Below are 17,503 nucleotides of genomic sequence, written 5' to 3' on the forward strand. Positions count from 1 at the left end.
TGACCTCTAGGTCTAATTTGACATGTTCTCCTGCTTCTTGCTAGATGCACTTCGCGTGCAACATGTGCTCATACCATCTCTCATATACTCGTGGGGTATCTTATAAATCCCATATAAACCGTCTCAAACGCCGCCAAGTCCTGAATGCAGACTATGTGAAGAAGATATCTTTCGACTACGCAGTCTCAAGTCAATGCATCCTTTGCTACTAGCTTCATGTGTCACCGTCAGAGGATTGAGTCCTACCGCAGACTGGGCGCCCCTTCACCAGCGGGATTGCCGTGCCGAGCTCCGCGTTGTGACCTATTGCCGTTGGAGTGACGTGGAAATCTGGTCTTGTTCGATGCAGGTGTCTGATCAGGACGCACGATAGGTGCATGCTGAGGGGAAATTGTGGGTTTGGACGACAGACCAAGCACAGGGAATGCTTCTGCATAAGGCTGATTTTGCTTGACCGTCTCGACTGGTGCAGTCATTGCTGCCGGTGCTGTAGGTGGATTGGTTCTTATAACCTCAGCATCCTCGTCTAGCGCAGCAAGTAGTTCCCCATCGCGAGGATCGAGTCCTCTGCCAACAGCCTGGAGAATGCGCCAGCTTCGGCGAAACTCATCTCGAATAGCCACTATACCATTGTGGGTGACAGTACGTGCAACATTATGGGTCAACTCAAATGGGTCTTCTATGGCGAAGAGATAGCGGTGACGGACTTCCTTATGCTGAGCAATGTTAGTTTGTGATGACAGTGCGAAGAGTTGAAGAATGCAAAGCTTACGTTGTCGCCGACTTCAGTCTTGGCACCTGTCCAGCCTTTCTCGTCCTTCCTGAGGATTCCACCAGGAGTACGAAGGCTGAGAACGTTCTGCATCCATATGAAGCCTTGTCCACCTGTCGATGCAAAGTACTGGAAGAAGCCGCGCAAAAGCACGCCTAGCGGCTCACGATTCTGCGTGATCAAGCCCCTTGCGGCTCTGTCCACAATGTCGTCCTCATCACCAAGAAAGCGAACATCCCATCCATCGAATGTTGTAGTCGGAAGGCCAGCTCTGGCTGCCTCTAGTTGTAGATTTGGTAGCACGGGAGGTTTTGCTATATTGACCAAGTAGTGGAGGACCATTAACACGTATCCGTACGAGGAGAGCGTGCCAGAGTAGGATGAATTTATCTTTCGATGCTTTGCCCATGTCTTGATAAACAAGACCATGGGTCTCACACGAGAGTCACATTTCGAGTAACAGCGAAGGAGCTTGGTGTTGAAAAGGCCTAAGGGATTGAAGAAGTTGATGTCACATTGTATTCCCACACCCTGCTTGGGGAAGTCCAGTGGGCCAGCAGCTCTTTCACGCTTCCACTGCTTACTACTACGCTGCTTCGCTGCTTCAGGAATGGGTGGCTGCAAATCGGTGGGCATCGCAGTACTGTCCGCAGCGACTTGATCGGGTGCAGGCGTATCCGGCTTTGGGTCAGAATCCAAGGACACTGATTTGATAGGCGAGTGATTGAGACCATGGCCGACCTTGCCTAGCTCTCTTTGACTTTCGAGCGGAGCAGCAGTCTGGACATCATCTTTGCTTGCAGTATCATTGTTAGCCGGGTTGGAAGATGTATACTTCTCCTCGTCTGGTAAAGCATCCCAACGTTCGCGCTCAGCCAACAATGCGTCAAGAAGCTCACGTGAAGGTGTCTCGCAGATTTTGATGATGGGCACACGAGTGCGTGTGAGTAAGCGTGCGCCGATGCCGAGATCGAGCAAGGCCCGCTCGAGGACTCTGGGTAGGCTGTTCTCATCCAAGGACAGGTGCTTCTGTTCAGCAGACGTGAGTGAATCTGTAACAATGGCCAAGTCCATGTCGGAGCCAGTTGAAGCAAAGCCGGAGCTCAGACTGCCGAAGCTCTGTAATGTCACCGACGGAAGAACTTTGTCAGCGTGAGTCTCCTTGAGACCCTGGCATATCTGCTCAAGACGCAGACGAAATAGGTCCTTTGACGATATTTCTTCTTCACTCATCTCTACTCGGGCTACTTCTAGTGAGACCAAGCTGTCGAGATACTGCGATTGTGCTTCAAATTGAGGGCCGGAGGGTCCATGCATGGGATGCGACTGTGGATGGTACAGCTGGGGCTGTCTGTGTTGCATACTGTGAGGTGATGCGCGATTAAAATGATTCGGATCGAGCTGAGCTCGGTTTGGAGCGGGCATAGGACCAGATCGTGTTGTATACGTATTGTTCATATGCACCGGACCACCACGATTGCTGACATATGAAGGTCTCCCACGGCGATCCTGTGGGGATTGGGAGTAGTAGGAGTTTCCAGTCTGATTTGTAGAATTGGTATATTGTTGACGGGGATGAGAAGGGGGATGAGGATGATGGTGACCACCGCGCCATTCATAGGAAGAGCGGCCCCTCGCTGATGCGGCACCAGGAGGGTGATGATGTCTCGGTCCATATACTCCGGGATGATTAGGTGGCGACATTTGCCCGCCTGGCATGCGGCTACTTATGTCTGCTTGACCAGGCGCACTTACGGGTCCTTCGCCACCTCCCGCATCAGCATTCGTCAGAATCATGTTCCGAAGCTGGGCTTCCAGTGAAGCGTCCAAGTTATGCATACTCATGCCTGCCATGATTCGTGGAAACGTGATTGTTCAGTAGAAAGACGGAGGACTGTGATGGCTTGATCGTAATGGAAGGTACGATCACTGTTCCAGTCATGTGGAAAGGTGTGAGAGCTGGACGTTGGTCTCTCCTCATCTACGACAACACTTCATGTAGCACCGGCTTTCTGCAGTGCACATGTCAGAATTCGAGACGGGTTTGACAAGGAGATTGTTGTAGTGGCACAAGCCGATGACCTACTCCAATACGCTGAATATAGATACCTAGGTCATGAGGTAATGCGGAAGTTCACCTTTACTGGCACAGAGCACTTCCGTTGTATGGTCAAATACCTAGATCCTCCTTGCATACATCTCGATATTTACGTGGACCAATCATGATTATGGCAGTACCTTGGTCTTCTTCCCATCGATATACCTTACTGAATTACACGTACATGTATGTCCTCCTTGGCACTAGGTGTGTTGCAACATGCGATTGATACCTTGGCAGATCAGACTTGGCACCAGCGGGGATAGGTGACTGCTGTCTACCTATCGTTCTCCTCTGCTGTAGGCGTGACGTGGGCCTTTCATATTCACTGTACGGTTCCGGCGATTAACCACCTTGGGAACTCATAATCAAGGCATTTTAAGTCATTGTTGAAATTCCACGAGTCTCATCGGAAAAGAAAGCTTGTGTCTCCGAGCCAGGTTCGTTGTTACTAATTAGCTATTATCTCGGTGTTCTCGCTTTGCCTTGTAGACATTGCACAACTTCGGTGTCACTGAAGCTGCCTGAGTCCGCTGCACCTTCCACATCGTAGCGCAACTCGATCTGTTCCTTCCTCACTGGACTCTCGGTTCAGCACCCTTCAGCGACGGCACCACCACCTCTTCCCAATCTCCGAACATAGCAAAGTCGACTGCGACACCTTTAGACTTGATTTACATTTCGATCAATCAAGCACTTGTTACATAATAAGCGTGACCTCTATACATCCGCAAATCCATTACAAACCCTTGTCGCAATGAGCGCATCACCTGCCGGTCCTCCTTCTGGACCTGCCTCGACCACTCCCAATGGCGGTCCTGTGCCGTTTCGACGCAGAAAGCCGACCGGCCCTTTTGCAGCAAAACCTAAGCCTGTGCAGCGACGTCCTCCAGGCCAAGTACCGTCCTCTGCTAAGGACGCAAATGGCCCCAAGACGGGTCCTGGTGCAGCAGTAGCAGCATCAGCATCAGCATCAGCATCAGCAGCGCCTCCACCAACCGCTGCCGCCACCGCCAATCCTGATCCAGACGATGATCCTTCTCTCTACGAAGAGTTTTCTCTTCTCACGACCAAGAAGGCCTTGCTCGACGGCCTGCGCTACCATGTCATGCGCTTCAGCTCCGATCGCGAAGTGAATCCTTACAAGACCACCGGAAACCAGTTCCAGCGACCAGTCAGACTCCAACGTCGATTCCCTCACGATACGCCCCGACAGAACATACCAGATCCAGCAACCAACGAGGAGGATGACAAGGAGCGAGAAAAGGAAGCCGTGCGCAAAGCCGAAAGACAGGCTGAGCGCGAGGCGAATCAGGCCCAGATCGCACCCACAGACAAGACGGCTGCTGCGAAGAAACGCCAACCATTCAAGAAGAAGACAGAGGATGTTTACTTCCCAACCGACACCCCTGAAGCTCAGAAACGCGCAAAACTACGATATGAAGAGGGCCGTCCATGGCACCTCGAAGACTTCACGGGAAAGAACACCTGGGTCGGCACTTACGAGGAACCACTGTCGGAGACACACGCCATGTTTGTTCTCGGCCAGAAGCAAGAGTTCAGAATGGTGCCCTTGGAGAAGTGGTATCGCTTCGCCCCGACCGCTCGCTACCAGACCATGAACCTCGACGAGGCTGAGACCATCATGAACAAGAAGGTCAAGACATCGAGATTCATGCGGGAAACGGAGGAACGAGGCTTGGAGAGGCAGCGCGCAGAGGCTATGCGTCAAGAGAAACTAAACAACAGAGGACGTGTAGGAGAGCGTGGCGAACGACAGCGCAGTGCCGGCTTCGAAGATGGCGAAAAAATGGATGTGGCCAACGACGTCGATGAAATCGATTTTGAAGCCGACGAAGAGTTCCAGGACGACGAGGAGAACCCCTTGTTTGCAGAAGATGATGAAGGTAAGGAAGCAGAGCGGAAAATTAAGGAAGAGCGACACGGCGCGAACATCTTTGCTGGTGTCAAGGAGGAGAAGGATTGGTACGAAGAGGAAGAGCGCGAGAAGCGAGAAGCTGCCGAAGAGAGGAAAAAGGCCAAGAAGACGCGGAAGCATCTTATCAAGAGAGAAAAGAAGTACGAGTATGAGTCTGAGAGCGACCATCCGTACTCTGAGTCGGTAAGAACCATTGACCTTGTCTTCTTCCCTTCACTCACTCTTTCTGTCTCATTCCATGCGCACGAGTCTGACCAAACCTGCAGAGCGAGTCCGAAGACTCGGAAGAAGAACGCACCAAGGCAGAGGAAGAGCGCAAGAAGGCCGAGGAAGCAGCCAAAGCAAACGGCGAATCGATCCCATCCGGCGCCACTTCCAAGGGCACAAACACACCCTCTGGCCGCCAGGAAAAGCACGGCGACGCTCTGCGCAACAAGTCATCCATTGCAAACCTCAAGAGACCCGGTTCACCAAACCTATCCGAAGCTAGCGGCAGCGAATCGACACACAAGCGGGTCAAGAAGGAGCATCGCTCGCGCAACGCCGGGCCAAGCGGCAGCATGTCTCGTAAGTGTCCCCTCTGCTCCACCTCACACACTTCAAAAACACACAACCACAACATTCTAACCTCCCCTCCAACAGCCAACGGCCTCCCCACACGCAACTTCGCCGGTTCAGGCAGCGACACCGAAACCTCGGGCAACGAAAAGCGCATCAAGAGACACCAACAGCACAACAAAGTGATGTCGGGCTCGCCCCGCGACGAAGCAAACAACGGGACCCCAGCCAGCTCACGATCAGGCACGCCCGGCCCAGTGGCCGAAATGCCCACGGCAGACGAAGTCAGAGCCGTCGTTCCACCCGAGGGCATATCTATTCAGAACCTCATTGCTATCTTCAAACCTCGTATCCCGAAGCGCAAAGACGGCAGCAAGGATTTCGTTGCTATCGTCAAGGGCGTCGCTCATATGCGCGCCGGCGATCAGAGTGGATTGCTTTATTTGAAGTGAGGATGAAGTTTCAAGACAGACAGACAGACAGAGAGACAGAGACGAGGAAACTCGTGACTGGGGAAGGGGCTGGCCACACTTTTGGTCGTTTCTGCTTCTCCTTCCCATCAACCAGAGAAGCATTCATTCAGACTGGTGCATGTCTATAAAGTCGGGTAGATTGCTTGATTTGGGATTGCACGATAGACAAGACAGACACAAAACGGACACATGAATCACGGCGAACAGTCATATTGAACATAGTGGAATCGTTGTTTGTATTTTCCCTCGGGGAAAAACCCCCCAAAAGGTAGGATTAGCTGGAATAAAAAGCATTCTACCAATTTTATCACGCTCGCTTTTTTCCCCTCCTGATTTGATGTCTCCCTGTTTCATTCCCGTCTCTCTGATGTTATCATGACTGGAACAAGCCAAAAGAAGTAATACAAGACTAGAAGCAATAAGAAAGAATACATGACTGGGGTGTCTCAAACGAATGACTGGTCATCCGATGCCTCCATCGTCATGTTTTCCATTCCCCCCATCCTTGTCAGAAGAACGCCATGAACGCCGCCCACGTGATGAATGCAAAACCAGACCCTCGAGCTCACCGTCGACAACCACCTCAGCTTGCTGGCCGAGCCTGCTCAAAAGCGCTAGACGGGCAGCGCTAGCATCCTCCTGTGACAGACCCTTCGCAAGAAAAGATTGCGCTGAAGTCTGGGACTGGAGGAGCTGAGAGAGGAAGCTCAGGAGCAAGGAAGGTGTTGTCGAGGTCGCTGAAGGGGCGGTTCGCACTCGTTGCAGTCGTTGAATCGTTGACGTTGTTGCTGTTGTTGTTGCTGGGGTTGCTCGTCGTCGTGTCGTTCGTGAAGAGGTCCGGGTTGAACATGTTGTCGAAGAAGTGGTCGAGGGGGAGATCGTCTCCATAGCTCTCGCCATATAGGCCGGCCATAGATGGCACGAAAGAGCCAGAAGCGTCTTGTAACATGTCATTATGTTCGTGTGCATCAGACACAGCATCATCCTTGCCCACCAGGCGTTGGCCAGCGTCTGGCTCGACCGACACTGCAGGTCGCACAACATTGCTGCAGAATGTCGTGTCTGGTCGAGATATTCAGAGGCTGGGACGGAGGGGGTGGGCATGATGACGGAAGTGCATGGCGATTCGGCCTTGATGAAGGGAGTATGCGCATCGTTGCCGGGGGACGAGGCAGAGAGAGAGGCGCGGGGATCGATGGTATCGATCGAGGAGGCGGGCGTGTCGGGGTAAGCGTCAACCTTCATCTCCGGGATCTCAAAGTTCACGGCGGCGAAGTCCTCGGCCGAGAGGGTGGGTAGAGCGTTGGGGACAAGGCGCTGGTATTCCTGAAGCCTGGCGCTCTGTCGAAGGAGGTGTTGCTGCATCATGGCGAGCCGGTGCTTGAGGTGGTGGTTCTCAACCTCAAGACGCTCAGCCTCGACGCGCTTGCGCTCCCTCGAGTTGTGGGCGGCGGCACGGTTGCGCTTGATGCGTTCGATGCGACGCTGTTCCTTCTCGTCCTCGGTCTTGGCTCGCTTTCGGGGCGGTAGGCTGGTCTTGGGCTCTGGGAGAGCCTGTCCCCATGACTTCCGCTTCTTGGGCTGCTTGGCCGCCGATGATTGTGGAAGGAGGAGAGTGTCTGGGGCGGGCGACGTCATGTCTAGAGAGAAGTCGTTCATGTTGAGTAGAGCTGGTGAGGGAGTCATGGATGTCGAGGGCGACGACCCCGGGGCGTCGATGGTATAAGTAGAAGTGGTAGCCTGCTCCATTTCTTCTCTTGTTGAATTCTCTGGTGAATTCTCTTGGACGAGGTGTTGGTACAGTATGAGTAATAAGAGGAAGGAGAGAGAGGGGGGCGGAGTACGGAGTAGCGCCTCAGACTACTACATGAGACTCTGGCCTAGGCACCAGCTTCAGGTGCGGTGCAGCCTTGGAGGTTATTTTCGTCTGCGTAATGACTAGATAGACTTGGGGTCAGACTGGGTTGGACCAATCGACGATGGCAGTTGATGACAGTTGGTGTTAGGAAAAGAGCGGGAGAGCTAGGCGGAACAAAAACAGTAACAGGCAAAGAACACGCAGAACAAGATGGAAAGGCCAGGTGTTGTCTTTATACTTAAGGCAGTCACGCCCCCTCTCCTTCCCTTTCAAGGTTCCAAGGGGGCTCTTGGCTGTTGCTTCGCACTTGCCGTCCCACCCCCTTCTTTCTTTCCCTCACCTTCCACTTCCAACACAACCAACTCTTGAGCTAAGCCCGATGCGCACACGCCTCCGCCGACCCTGATGTAATTTTAGACTCCTAGATCTGCTTGGCGCCCCACAATATCTAAGGTACCTTAGCCTCACCTGTGACGGACAAAGGCACAGCACAATGACTGGACGGCCAGCGCCGCGCAGCATTTCAGCTTAATCCGCATTAAGCTCGTAAAGCATCATCGTAACTCTAGTCAATGTGCGAATATTGGAGTGAATTTCGTGCCGTGCAAGGCACAAGATACTCGGATGCAGCTCGGTCGTCATGCCACCACGAGTGCCAGTCGAGGCCCATAGGTGCCAACGTCGCTATACTACCTTGCCTTACCTAGAGTCAATGCCTTCCTTCTATTGCCACAAGATACAGTAAGCTGCTTTTCCTTATCTTACTCCAGCAGATTCTCCGAGGACAAATCGGCCTACGACGGATCCCGTGGCGCAATCGCGACGACAAGCAATACTTGTACTTGGGATAGATCGCAATGCTCCTCGAGGTGCAACAGTCTAGTCATTCGTTGCTCAGCCTCGTCAGCTTTCTCGTTGCTCAACCGGGTCAAGCAAGGAGGCATTACGTACTGTGATCTTTTTTACGATAAAGCTACCTGCGCCGCGTACTTGTAGGTACAGCGGCTTGTGATGCTCGCGGCAAGTCGTTAGCCGCTCTCCCGCGTCGGGGTATCTTGTATCATCAAGGTACGGAAGGGGTCCAAGGATCGTCCATGCTCCATGACCCCCTTTGTCACACATAAAGTACACCTCCAAGTCTACGACGCAGATAGATGGCTTCGAGAAGTTCCAGACCTTTTTTTTCTTATCTGACTTACCATCGACCTTTTCGGTCTCACCATACGAGAATCACTGTCAGATACCCGCTTGCCGCATGAAACACGAGATCCAAAATCAACCCTAATTAAACTCGTATTTCGCTTTCGCGAAGTAGTGGTCTAAGCTTTTCTTTGATATCCTCGCTCACCTCATCTGCTTTCAATATATCATAAATCAGCAGAATCGTATTGTCCCTCTCTTTATCCTCGACCCATGATGGCCTGTTAGCTTTGTCAGCTCCACTACTGTCTCCTTCACTCTCCCGGACCGCTCCTGTTGCTTCTTCGCCTTTCGGCATAACCCTTTGACGGAGCAGTGATATCATCTCCATATCGTCCACCATTAACCCACCCAAGTGCCCTGCGCCTCCACTGGTTCGTACGTATAGATTCAAACCAAGCCATGCATCCGCTTGTGCCTGCATTAAACTAGGGGAAGTGGCCTGCTTGATCGTGAAAATGAACGGTCCCAAGATGTCTGGTGTGCCCACGAGCGTCTCGAGTGCTGATTTGGCATTCTCACTGACCGAGGGAGCGTGTAGCGTGCGTAGAAACGATGCTATCAATCTAGCAACCTCCACTTTAATCTGCGGGTTCGTCGTGTCATGAAAGACTGTCAGAAATGTCGATAGTGTGGGACAGCTGCCGACCAGTTAGGAAATGTGTATGATGACCCTGTATTGACACTCACCCGGCCAATTCCTGTCCTGAAACCAACCGCTGAACGCCCTCTGGCATATCCTTGAGCATTTGCCGTGTCAATTGTAAACCACCGACCTGAATCTGCTCTAAAGTCGACCCCATGTAAAGATGTGCCACAAAATTCAAATGCTCTGGGAGCCCGAAGCATCGCCGCCTATTCTCTAAAGGTATTGCAATATGTCTGAGCAGCCCAGCTGCAGCATTTTGGAAGACACTCTCGTTGGAGCTTCCCAAGCGTTGCAAAAGCTGGTCCACCGATATCCTCTCTGGCATAGCAATCGTGATATCGTCGCTGACTGCAAGATTGCCCAGCATCAAGCACGCGCAACCTGGCAGTATCGATGCCTGGCGCCCTTCTTCTGGCCCTGATGGAATGCACTGACGACACATTTCCACAATAAAATCGTCGTCCAACGTGTACTGATCGTTGAATGCAGGGAGTGACGACACGTCTGCCAGACTCTGTGCAAGAGCATTCAGATACTGGCGGTCTGGGGCAAGTCAGTAATGTTCGCGATGCTCCTATGATCATCGTGCATCTTCCGGCATAACATGGCTGTAGCTATGACTGTTCACGATAGCGATAGGTCAACAAACTTACATTGCCTCTCATCCTCTTCGTCCACTTCTCCGGAGCGTGATATCTCGTCGACAAGCTCCAATACTTGCCAAATTAGGTGAATCTGCTTATGCTGAACAGTCTGCAAGACAAAATCTTCATCTTGCAGAGCGACCAAGACGACGCTCAGTAGATCCAGTAGTGTCTCGGAATCCTGTGGCTGCAGGAATGGCAAGGTCAGAATCTTCTGGATATACTCCTTGGTGTTCCCGCCTGGAAGCTTGATGCCTTCGCCGCTTTCCACAAGACTGGCCAGTAGACTGGCCTCGAGGGCGAGCAAGGCCTCGTCTTCTTCCTTGAACTGCTTTACAGTGAGGTGATCGATTATGGCCACATGTACGCCTTGCTCGAAAGTCTTCTTCTGCGACTCCGCTACACCAAGTCAGTACGAACATCGGCCCTCGAAAAGGAAACATGTGGCTGCCTACGAGAATCATTGCATAGGTTGTATAGAATCTTCACCGCAAAGTCTTCGAAAACCCCATCTTTGTCAGAAGACGGCCGTCTCGACAGAAAGCCTCTCAGACGGTTGATGCAGTCAGGCCTGCACACAAACGCGCCTCTGTTTCTTTCTGGGCTTGCGTCAGCCCCCCTTTTCTTTTCTTGTACATGATCAGATTCCACTACCATTGTCTGCGAGTAAGTTGCCGATGGGTCGAAGTAAGGTCACAGGAGGCTTTTCCCCGTAGTGATCGAATAATGCAAGTAACCGAGTGAAGAAAGACTCGTCCTGTAGGAACGATCTTGACTCAATGTTGGCACTGGCATCGGCTACCACTGCAAGAGCTTGCTCTACAGCTGTATCATCGCTTGATTCGAGAATCTGTGCTTTGGCCCCTTCCAGTGACAGAGCTTCCGCAACCGACATATTATAGTGACACTGCGGCCTCCGGGAAAAGCATTGAACGAGAGAAAGAGTCTCTAGGTCCAACACGTACTAACACTAGCAGGGCAGCAGAGCAATAATGTCTGATAACCGACAGGCGTCGTCGATCAGTTGTCTAAGCACTGGCCACAGCAAGCTTGTGGCGCTATAACCAGCACAAGCCGCAACCGACCCCGGATCTATACACAAGTCGCAGCGGCTAAGGGGGTTGTTGTACTTTTGGAGACTGACAACAAATTATCAATCGCCCTCGTCGACTGTAAGATTGAAAGTAACGCTCATCAATCATCGACTGTATTGTCTACACACACGACAACATGACGCGCGCTACTCAACAGATCTCTCTTCTGCTATTGGTGTCTTCGGTAGGCTACTTCAATACTCAGGAAGAGCGACCACATCAAGCTAATATGTCCATGTTGTTCCCCTCCTTCAGGTCTACCTAGCACTGTTCCTCGGTCTTGTGCCCCTGCCATCCAAGATCCAAGATGAAATCATCCCTGTGGTACGTAACATCCCACAGCAGATCTATCGGCCTACCTAGTCTTCTACAACAAGAGCGCAGATTAGCAAATCCAGATTCATACCCAAGCTAATATAATCAACCCCGCCTAATAGCTTCCTTTCTGGGTCCTCATTTCATTCGGCGCATATCTTCTCTTCAGCCTAGGCTGGGGAGTATTCACCTTCAACGACGTACCAGAAGCCCACAAGGAGTTGATGGCCGAGATCGAGCAAGCGCGCGCTGATCTCAAGAGCAAGGGCGTCGATGTCGATTGATCGTCTCGCGCTCAGAGAGACAGGAGAAGGGTGAAATTCCTCCAAAGTGAGGTGGAAACCATACAGAGAGGACTACGATGTCCAATTGAATGGGGCGTTTATGTTTCGGGGAACACAAAATCTTGGGTCTTGTAAGGAAAATCAAGGGAGAGGCTTATTGGGAGAATATGTGCCTGGCATAGCCACTGCAAGTTCTTGAGTAGAGCCAGAGAGAAAGGAATACGGAGGGAAGGTGGTCTATGACTTCCAGAGGGCATGAAGTCGACCATTGATAAGGGGACAGACTTATATGAAACAATCACCTTCGGAAACGTAGTTTCGTCTCCTCCGATCAAATATAGCGCTTGGTATCATCACTTCATGGTGTTCTCCTCAACTTCATTCCCATGTCGCGTTGCAGGCGATAGGCAGGTTTCGGAAAGTCCCCCACTAGCTTTGCGTTTCGAGACGAATCCGCATGAATAGTGTCAAATGCTTCGCGCACTGGTTTCTGCGCGTCTTCGCACAGCATAAAGACTATGTAGAACTACTTGCGCAAGAGCATGTGGCTTAGGTGACCGTTGATACACATGTTATGAGATATGGTCAAGATTCAGCTTGCGTCCTACTGAACCTCTCGGGGAGTTATGATTGTGATATGTACTTCATGATACGTTATGACCACTTTTGCTCGGCCATCTTCCGGTCACGGATGCGCGGTCGCTCAACTTCGCAGATAGGACAGTCTGCGCTTCTTTGAGGATGACCTGGGAGCTCAGCTACTCCTGACTGACCCTGTTTGAGTGCCGTGACATGTATGTGCGAGGGAACATCTGGTGGTGAAGCGTCCATGATTGGACTCAAACCTCCAACCTTGACATGGCCAGTGCGAGGTTCCACGGACAAAGGTTGCGCCCGTGAATATCTATTCAATCGTTGCTTGGAGATGATCATGGAGTCCTTTGCCCTCCACAGCAGCGCATTGACGCTGTCTTGAGGTTGTTCTTCCAATCGTTCGTGTGCCTGATCAAGCGAGTCTCTGTGGGTCTGAATATACTTCTCGTCTTCCGTCAGAGTCGAGAATTGGCGGGTAAGACTGCTTGCTGAGTGAGTCCGATCCGGTTTCGATTCCCAAGGCAAAGCCTCCTGCATGGTACGATCATGACCATGTGCATCGACGAGTGGCTCATCATGCGAACGGCTGCGCGATGAGTCTTCTTTGCGAAGTGAAACTTTGGCTCTATGACGGGGAGTGTTGTTGCCTGCCGAAACCACATCACTGGCTTTTCTTGTATTGGGCGGCGTTGGGGGCCCTTCAACTGGGAGCAGCACATCCGATCCGCCATTCGCTGCATCTTGCAGCTGTTTACCCTTATGTGTCGGGGCTGTATACTGAGACTTCGAGGCGGTCGATGGATTTTGACCGTGCATTAGTGACCACACAGCCAAGGTTGTCCTAATCCTGTCCATCCCGTCCCCATCGGTGCTGGAGGCCTCACTAGCAGATGCGGATCGATGCGGCGACTCCCACATGTTATCGAACTGACTGCAATCGCGCTGCTTGTATGTCGGCATGTTTCTCTCACAATTAAGCAACGAGGACCCGGCTCCATCGTCGGAGTTTTCCAAATCAGCATTGTCCGTGTGTGCGTTGACATGAGCAGTGAAGGCTTGGGCATTGGTTTTATGCGACCCAGTCTCATTGGTGGCATATAGTTGTGACATGGGCAGAGGCTTGAGAGTGGACACTGACGGCGAATGATGTGCACATAAAGACATTGCTTGTATAGGAGCTTCGGAAAGATGATGGGCTGTTCCATAGCTCTGAGGGCTGTTGTTCGTCATATCGTCAATCTCAGTGGACCACAAGGCATGTTCATGTGCTAGCGCAGGGTCCTTGCCATGTAACAAAACACCATCATCATTCTGAGTCCACACAGATGCCTCTTCTAGGTCCGAAGCGACTTCTGTATCGTGCTCTGGTTCCTACACTTCGAGCGCGTCCCAGAGGGGGCCTCTCGATGGTCCAGTATTTAAAATTGTACCCGAGGGAGATGTATCTCTGTGTCGTGTTCTGCCGTCGCTATCGGTAGAGATATCCTTGAAGTGAGTCTTCTTTGGGCGAGGAGTACTGGGCTCGCTTAGGAGAGGTTTCTTGTCTTCCTGCCCATCTTATCCTCATCAGCCGAAATATGAAATGAACACATCGAACCAGGCGGCTAACTTGTCTAAGCCTGAACAGCTTGTTCTTTATACTTATGCCTGCTAGGCCCTGATACTGGCGGAATCGCATCTCTATGGTGTCCTAGTTCAGAAGGCAGCATGCTTCAGGAGGCGCCTCAATTAGGGGTAATAGGATCTGAATGGATAGGAAGTATAACTATGAGTTATCGAGGTCGAACATGGTGGGTCATGTGGCCCTGAGCACCTACAGATCACGCGGGAATATTTATGTAACATTATTCTAGTTTAGAACGTGTGATGTTGTAGTTGCCCTCAAGGCTGGCATAGTGAAACGCACCTTCCCTCGATGTATAGGGAATTGTGGAAGTATGGCTAGACGTATGTGTCTATGTCAACTTACCTTGGAAGCAGCCGTTTTCAGTCAGGAAGCCTTGTTCGTCATATATTTCGGTATGAATTGTTCGGAGATGACACATGCTTCGATACCTTCAAGACTGACACTTGGACAAGCAGAGGTTGTGAAGCGAATGACCCTGATGCGATAGATCGAAATCAGAACATGGTGTCACATTAGTGAAGCAAGGACTTCAGATTGGATCCTCGAAGGAACATCAGCTTGACCAGGGTCGCCAGGTACAAATTACAAGATGAGGTTACAGTAGAGACGTGAGACATCGAGTCTGGTTTAGCCGCCAAGGGTGCTTATCGATAAGTCGTGATATACATTACCCCATATAAGTTGACCAGGTTGCATCTCGACCTCTTGGTGGTTCAGAAGCTCAGACGTAACTACTTACAGGTAGAACAATCGGTATCTCGTGAAAACATGATGCGGGTCGCAGGCGCATACCTTTTGACAGCTGCTGCACTTGGTTCGTCTGTAGTTGCAGCTGCCGAGCCTTCTCGACCCCGCGGTGTCAGTCCCGAGTGTATGTTTACAGCCAACGCTTTAGCTGGGAAGCACACGGTTGTCCTGTACCACGTATCTAATATGAATTGCAGTTGCCAAATTCTACAAAGATGCAGCCGGCTTCACGTGTATCTCAAACCTCTCAATTCAAATTTCGCGGGACCAAGTCAATGATGATTACTGCGACTGTCCTGATGGATCCGATGAGCCTGGCACCTCTGCTTGCTCTTACCTTTCTCCTCTATCACCATCCACCCTTTCAGACCTTGTCAACACCAACACTCCCAATTCATCAGCAGCTCTGCCTGGATTTTACTGCAAAAACAAGGGCCATATCCCAGGCTTTGTACCTTTCACAAATGTGAACGATGGAGTCTGCGATTACGAGGCCTGCTGTGATGGTAGCGAAGAATGGGCTGGTGTTGGAGGCATCAAATGCCCTGACAGATGTTCTGAGATTGGCAAAGAGTGGCGCAAACATGACGAAGCTAGGCAGAAGTCTTTGGATACTGCTAACAGAAAGAGAAAAGAGCTCGTCAATGAAGCTCAGAAACAAAGGAAAGAGGTCGAGGATAGGATTACGACCCTCCAGACCACCATCGAGGCCCAACAGAAGAAGGTGAGCAACCTTGAGACTGAGCTCGTGGAGACAGAACGCCGTGAGAAAGGAAGAGTCGTCAAAGCTGGATCGGCAAAGGTAGGCAAAGTCGGCGTGCTCGTTGGCCTTGCGAAACAAAGAATGGACGAATTGCGCGAAGCTTTGATAAATGTTCGAAAAGACAGAGACAGTAACATGGAGCGCATCAAAACACTGGAAAGCATATTGTCCACATTCAAGGAGGAATATAATCCCAACTTCAACGACGAAGGTGTCAAGCGTGCCGTCAGGGCTTGGGAGGACTATGCCGCCCTTGATAAGGGAGCCGAGACTGATGCCGTACACGAGCGAGACCTTAACGAGATTACCAAATCTGACAAGGACAATGGTCTTGATTGGGAATCGTTCTCCGATGCCGACGAATCAGAGGTCGAGCTTCGTAAGTGTTGCCCACTACTCTATGTCCAAGGAACGTGCAATATTAATCTTTACACAGTGTACAAATTCGAAGAGTACTTGCCCAAGTCACTGAGAGACTGGCTTGACCAGAAATTACGGGATCTTCGCGTCATGCTTGTCGAGAATGGCATACTAGCCGATCTCTCTCCCGAGGCTTCAGCATCCGGTGCGGTCACGGATGCGCAGAACAGACTCAAATCCGCAGAAGATGAAGTGAAGAACAGCATCAAGTCATTGGAATCTCACCAGGAAGACCTAAACAAAAACTATGGTCCTGATGACGTTTTCCGTGCACTCAAGGGACAGTGTATTTCGACTGATTCTGGCGAGTATACCTACGAGCTATGCTTTCTGGAAAGAACCACGCAGAAACCAAAGAAAGGCGGAGGAAATACCAACATGGGTAGTTTCGTAGGAGTGGACAGTATCTACGTGGACGAAGACATCACTGCCGATGGGAAGGGACTCGGCACTGGCGAGCGTATTGCGATGAGGCACGAGAACGGACAGCATTGCTGGAACGGGCCAAACAGAAGCACCACGGTCATCCTTGCTTGCGCAGAAAAGAACGAGATCTGGAAGATCTTTGAGGAAGAAAAGTGTGTTTATAGAATGGAGGTTGGCACACCTGCTGTATGCGAAGTGAAAGGTGGTAGTAAGAACAGCACACCTAGAGATGAGCTTTGAGTTGTTCCTGCAAGAGTAGATTTGAGATTCGTCAATACATCAAAACACATACGGTTTTCAGTTCATTATGCAATCTTACAACTGAACGTCAATGGTGTTGCTTCATGTCATGACGCAAAGAAGTCTGACTCGCGACCAATTTCATCTATGCATGTCCATCAGACACGAACTCGAAAGGGTAAAAGCTCACTCTCACTAGCCGGTCGTGGAGTGCTGGCACAGTTTCTTCACAGGGACTCGACGAACGCTAACAAAGATCATTGCCTTCGCAAGAGCTAGCCTTTTCCCGCTATACCCATGGACAGAAAATTCTCAGACGGCGGATTACCTCAACATGTGTGCCCAATATTGTCAGCAGGCAAATAATATTGGATGTCTCTGATTTCAATTACGGCGGATGTGGCACTGACATCCAGGCACCATGATTTTATGTACGAGTGCAGACATACCCGTACACCAACGTCGATCGTGGCCCCCAGAGGGCCGGAACTTAAGCTTCACCCCCCTGTTAGTGTCCCGGTTTCAAGTCATCTTACTTGACCCAAACTTCGCGGCCCGCTGAACCGCTCATGTCACCTCGAGCCAATTAACAGCGTTCGCGGGGCTTGGCAGATCAGTTTCGAGCCAACGGCCCAAAGACTCGTTGCGATTGCACTTGTGAACTCATCTGTGCGTCTTGATCGCTATAAGATAGCACTTGTATACGGTAATTGTACGTTGACGATGGATCCGCTGCTAGAATTGTGGCATGATACATGTCAGGATCTGTGACATTGTTGGAGCTGCAACTACGATTGAATGG

General features: G+C 51.1%; 5 protein-coding genes across 5 annotated transcripts; 3 read left to right on the top strand and 2 right to left on the bottom strand.

Moving 5' to 3' along the window:
• Positions 1-242: 242 nt before the first annotated feature.
• AAFC00_005958 (uncharacterized protein) lies at positions 243-2,134 on the bottom strand (the record flags this gene model as incomplete). Its single annotated transcript, XM_069345829.1, has 2 exons — positions 243-716; positions 773-2,134. The coding sequence occupies 2 exons, from the start codon at positions 2,132-2,134 to the stop codon at positions 243-245; spliced, it is 1,836 nt and encodes a 611-aa protein (XP_069198036.1).
• A 1,493-nt stretch (positions 2,135-3,627) lies between these two features.
• AAFC00_005959 (uncharacterized protein) lies at positions 3,628-5,819 on the top strand (the record flags this gene model as incomplete). The annotated part of the gene is made up of 3 exons (XM_069345830.1): positions 3,628-4,992; positions 5,076-5,376; positions 5,452-5,819. 3 exons carry the CDS (start codon positions 3,628-3,630, stop codon positions 5,817-5,819), a joined length of 2,034 nt encoding a protein of 677 aa, XP_069198037.1.
• Positions 5,820-8,983: 3,164 nt separating this feature from the next.
• On the bottom strand, positions 8,984-11,086 carry AAFC00_005960 (uncharacterized protein; the record flags this gene model as incomplete). The annotated part of the gene is made up of 5 exons (XM_069348288.1): positions 8,984-9,539; positions 9,589-10,090; positions 10,201-10,590; positions 10,647-10,790; positions 10,846-11,086. The coding sequence occupies 5 exons, from the start codon at positions 11,084-11,086 to the stop codon at positions 8,984-8,986; spliced, it is 1,833 nt and encodes a 610-aa protein (XP_069198038.1).
• A 335-nt stretch (positions 11,087-11,421) lies between these two features.
• AAFC00_005961 (uncharacterized protein) lies at positions 11,422-11,884 on the top strand (the record flags this gene model as incomplete). The annotated part of the gene is made up of 3 exons (XM_069345831.1): positions 11,422-11,469; positions 11,541-11,609; positions 11,723-11,884. The coding sequence occupies 3 exons, from the start codon at positions 11,422-11,424 to the stop codon at positions 11,882-11,884; spliced, it is 279 nt and encodes a 92-aa protein (XP_069198039.1).
• Positions 11,885-14,873: 2,989 nt separating this feature from the next.
• On the top strand, positions 14,874-16,701 carry AAFC00_005962 (uncharacterized protein; the record flags this gene model as incomplete). The annotated part of the gene is made up of 3 exons (XM_069345832.1): positions 14,874-14,976; positions 15,050-15,994; positions 16,052-16,701. The coding sequence occupies 3 exons, from the start codon at positions 14,874-14,876 to the stop codon at positions 16,699-16,701; spliced, it is 1,698 nt and encodes a 565-aa protein (XP_069198040.1).
• Positions 16,702-17,503: the final 802 nt, after the last annotated feature.

This window comes from Neodothiora populina (assembly GCF_041146345.1).
Source record: "Neodothiora populina strain CPC 39397 chromosome Unknown canker_contig_6, whole genome shotgun sequence".
NCBI classification, from domain to species: domain Eukaryota; kingdom Fungi; phylum Ascomycota; class Dothideomycetes; order Dothideales; family Dothioraceae; genus Neodothiora; species Neodothiora populina.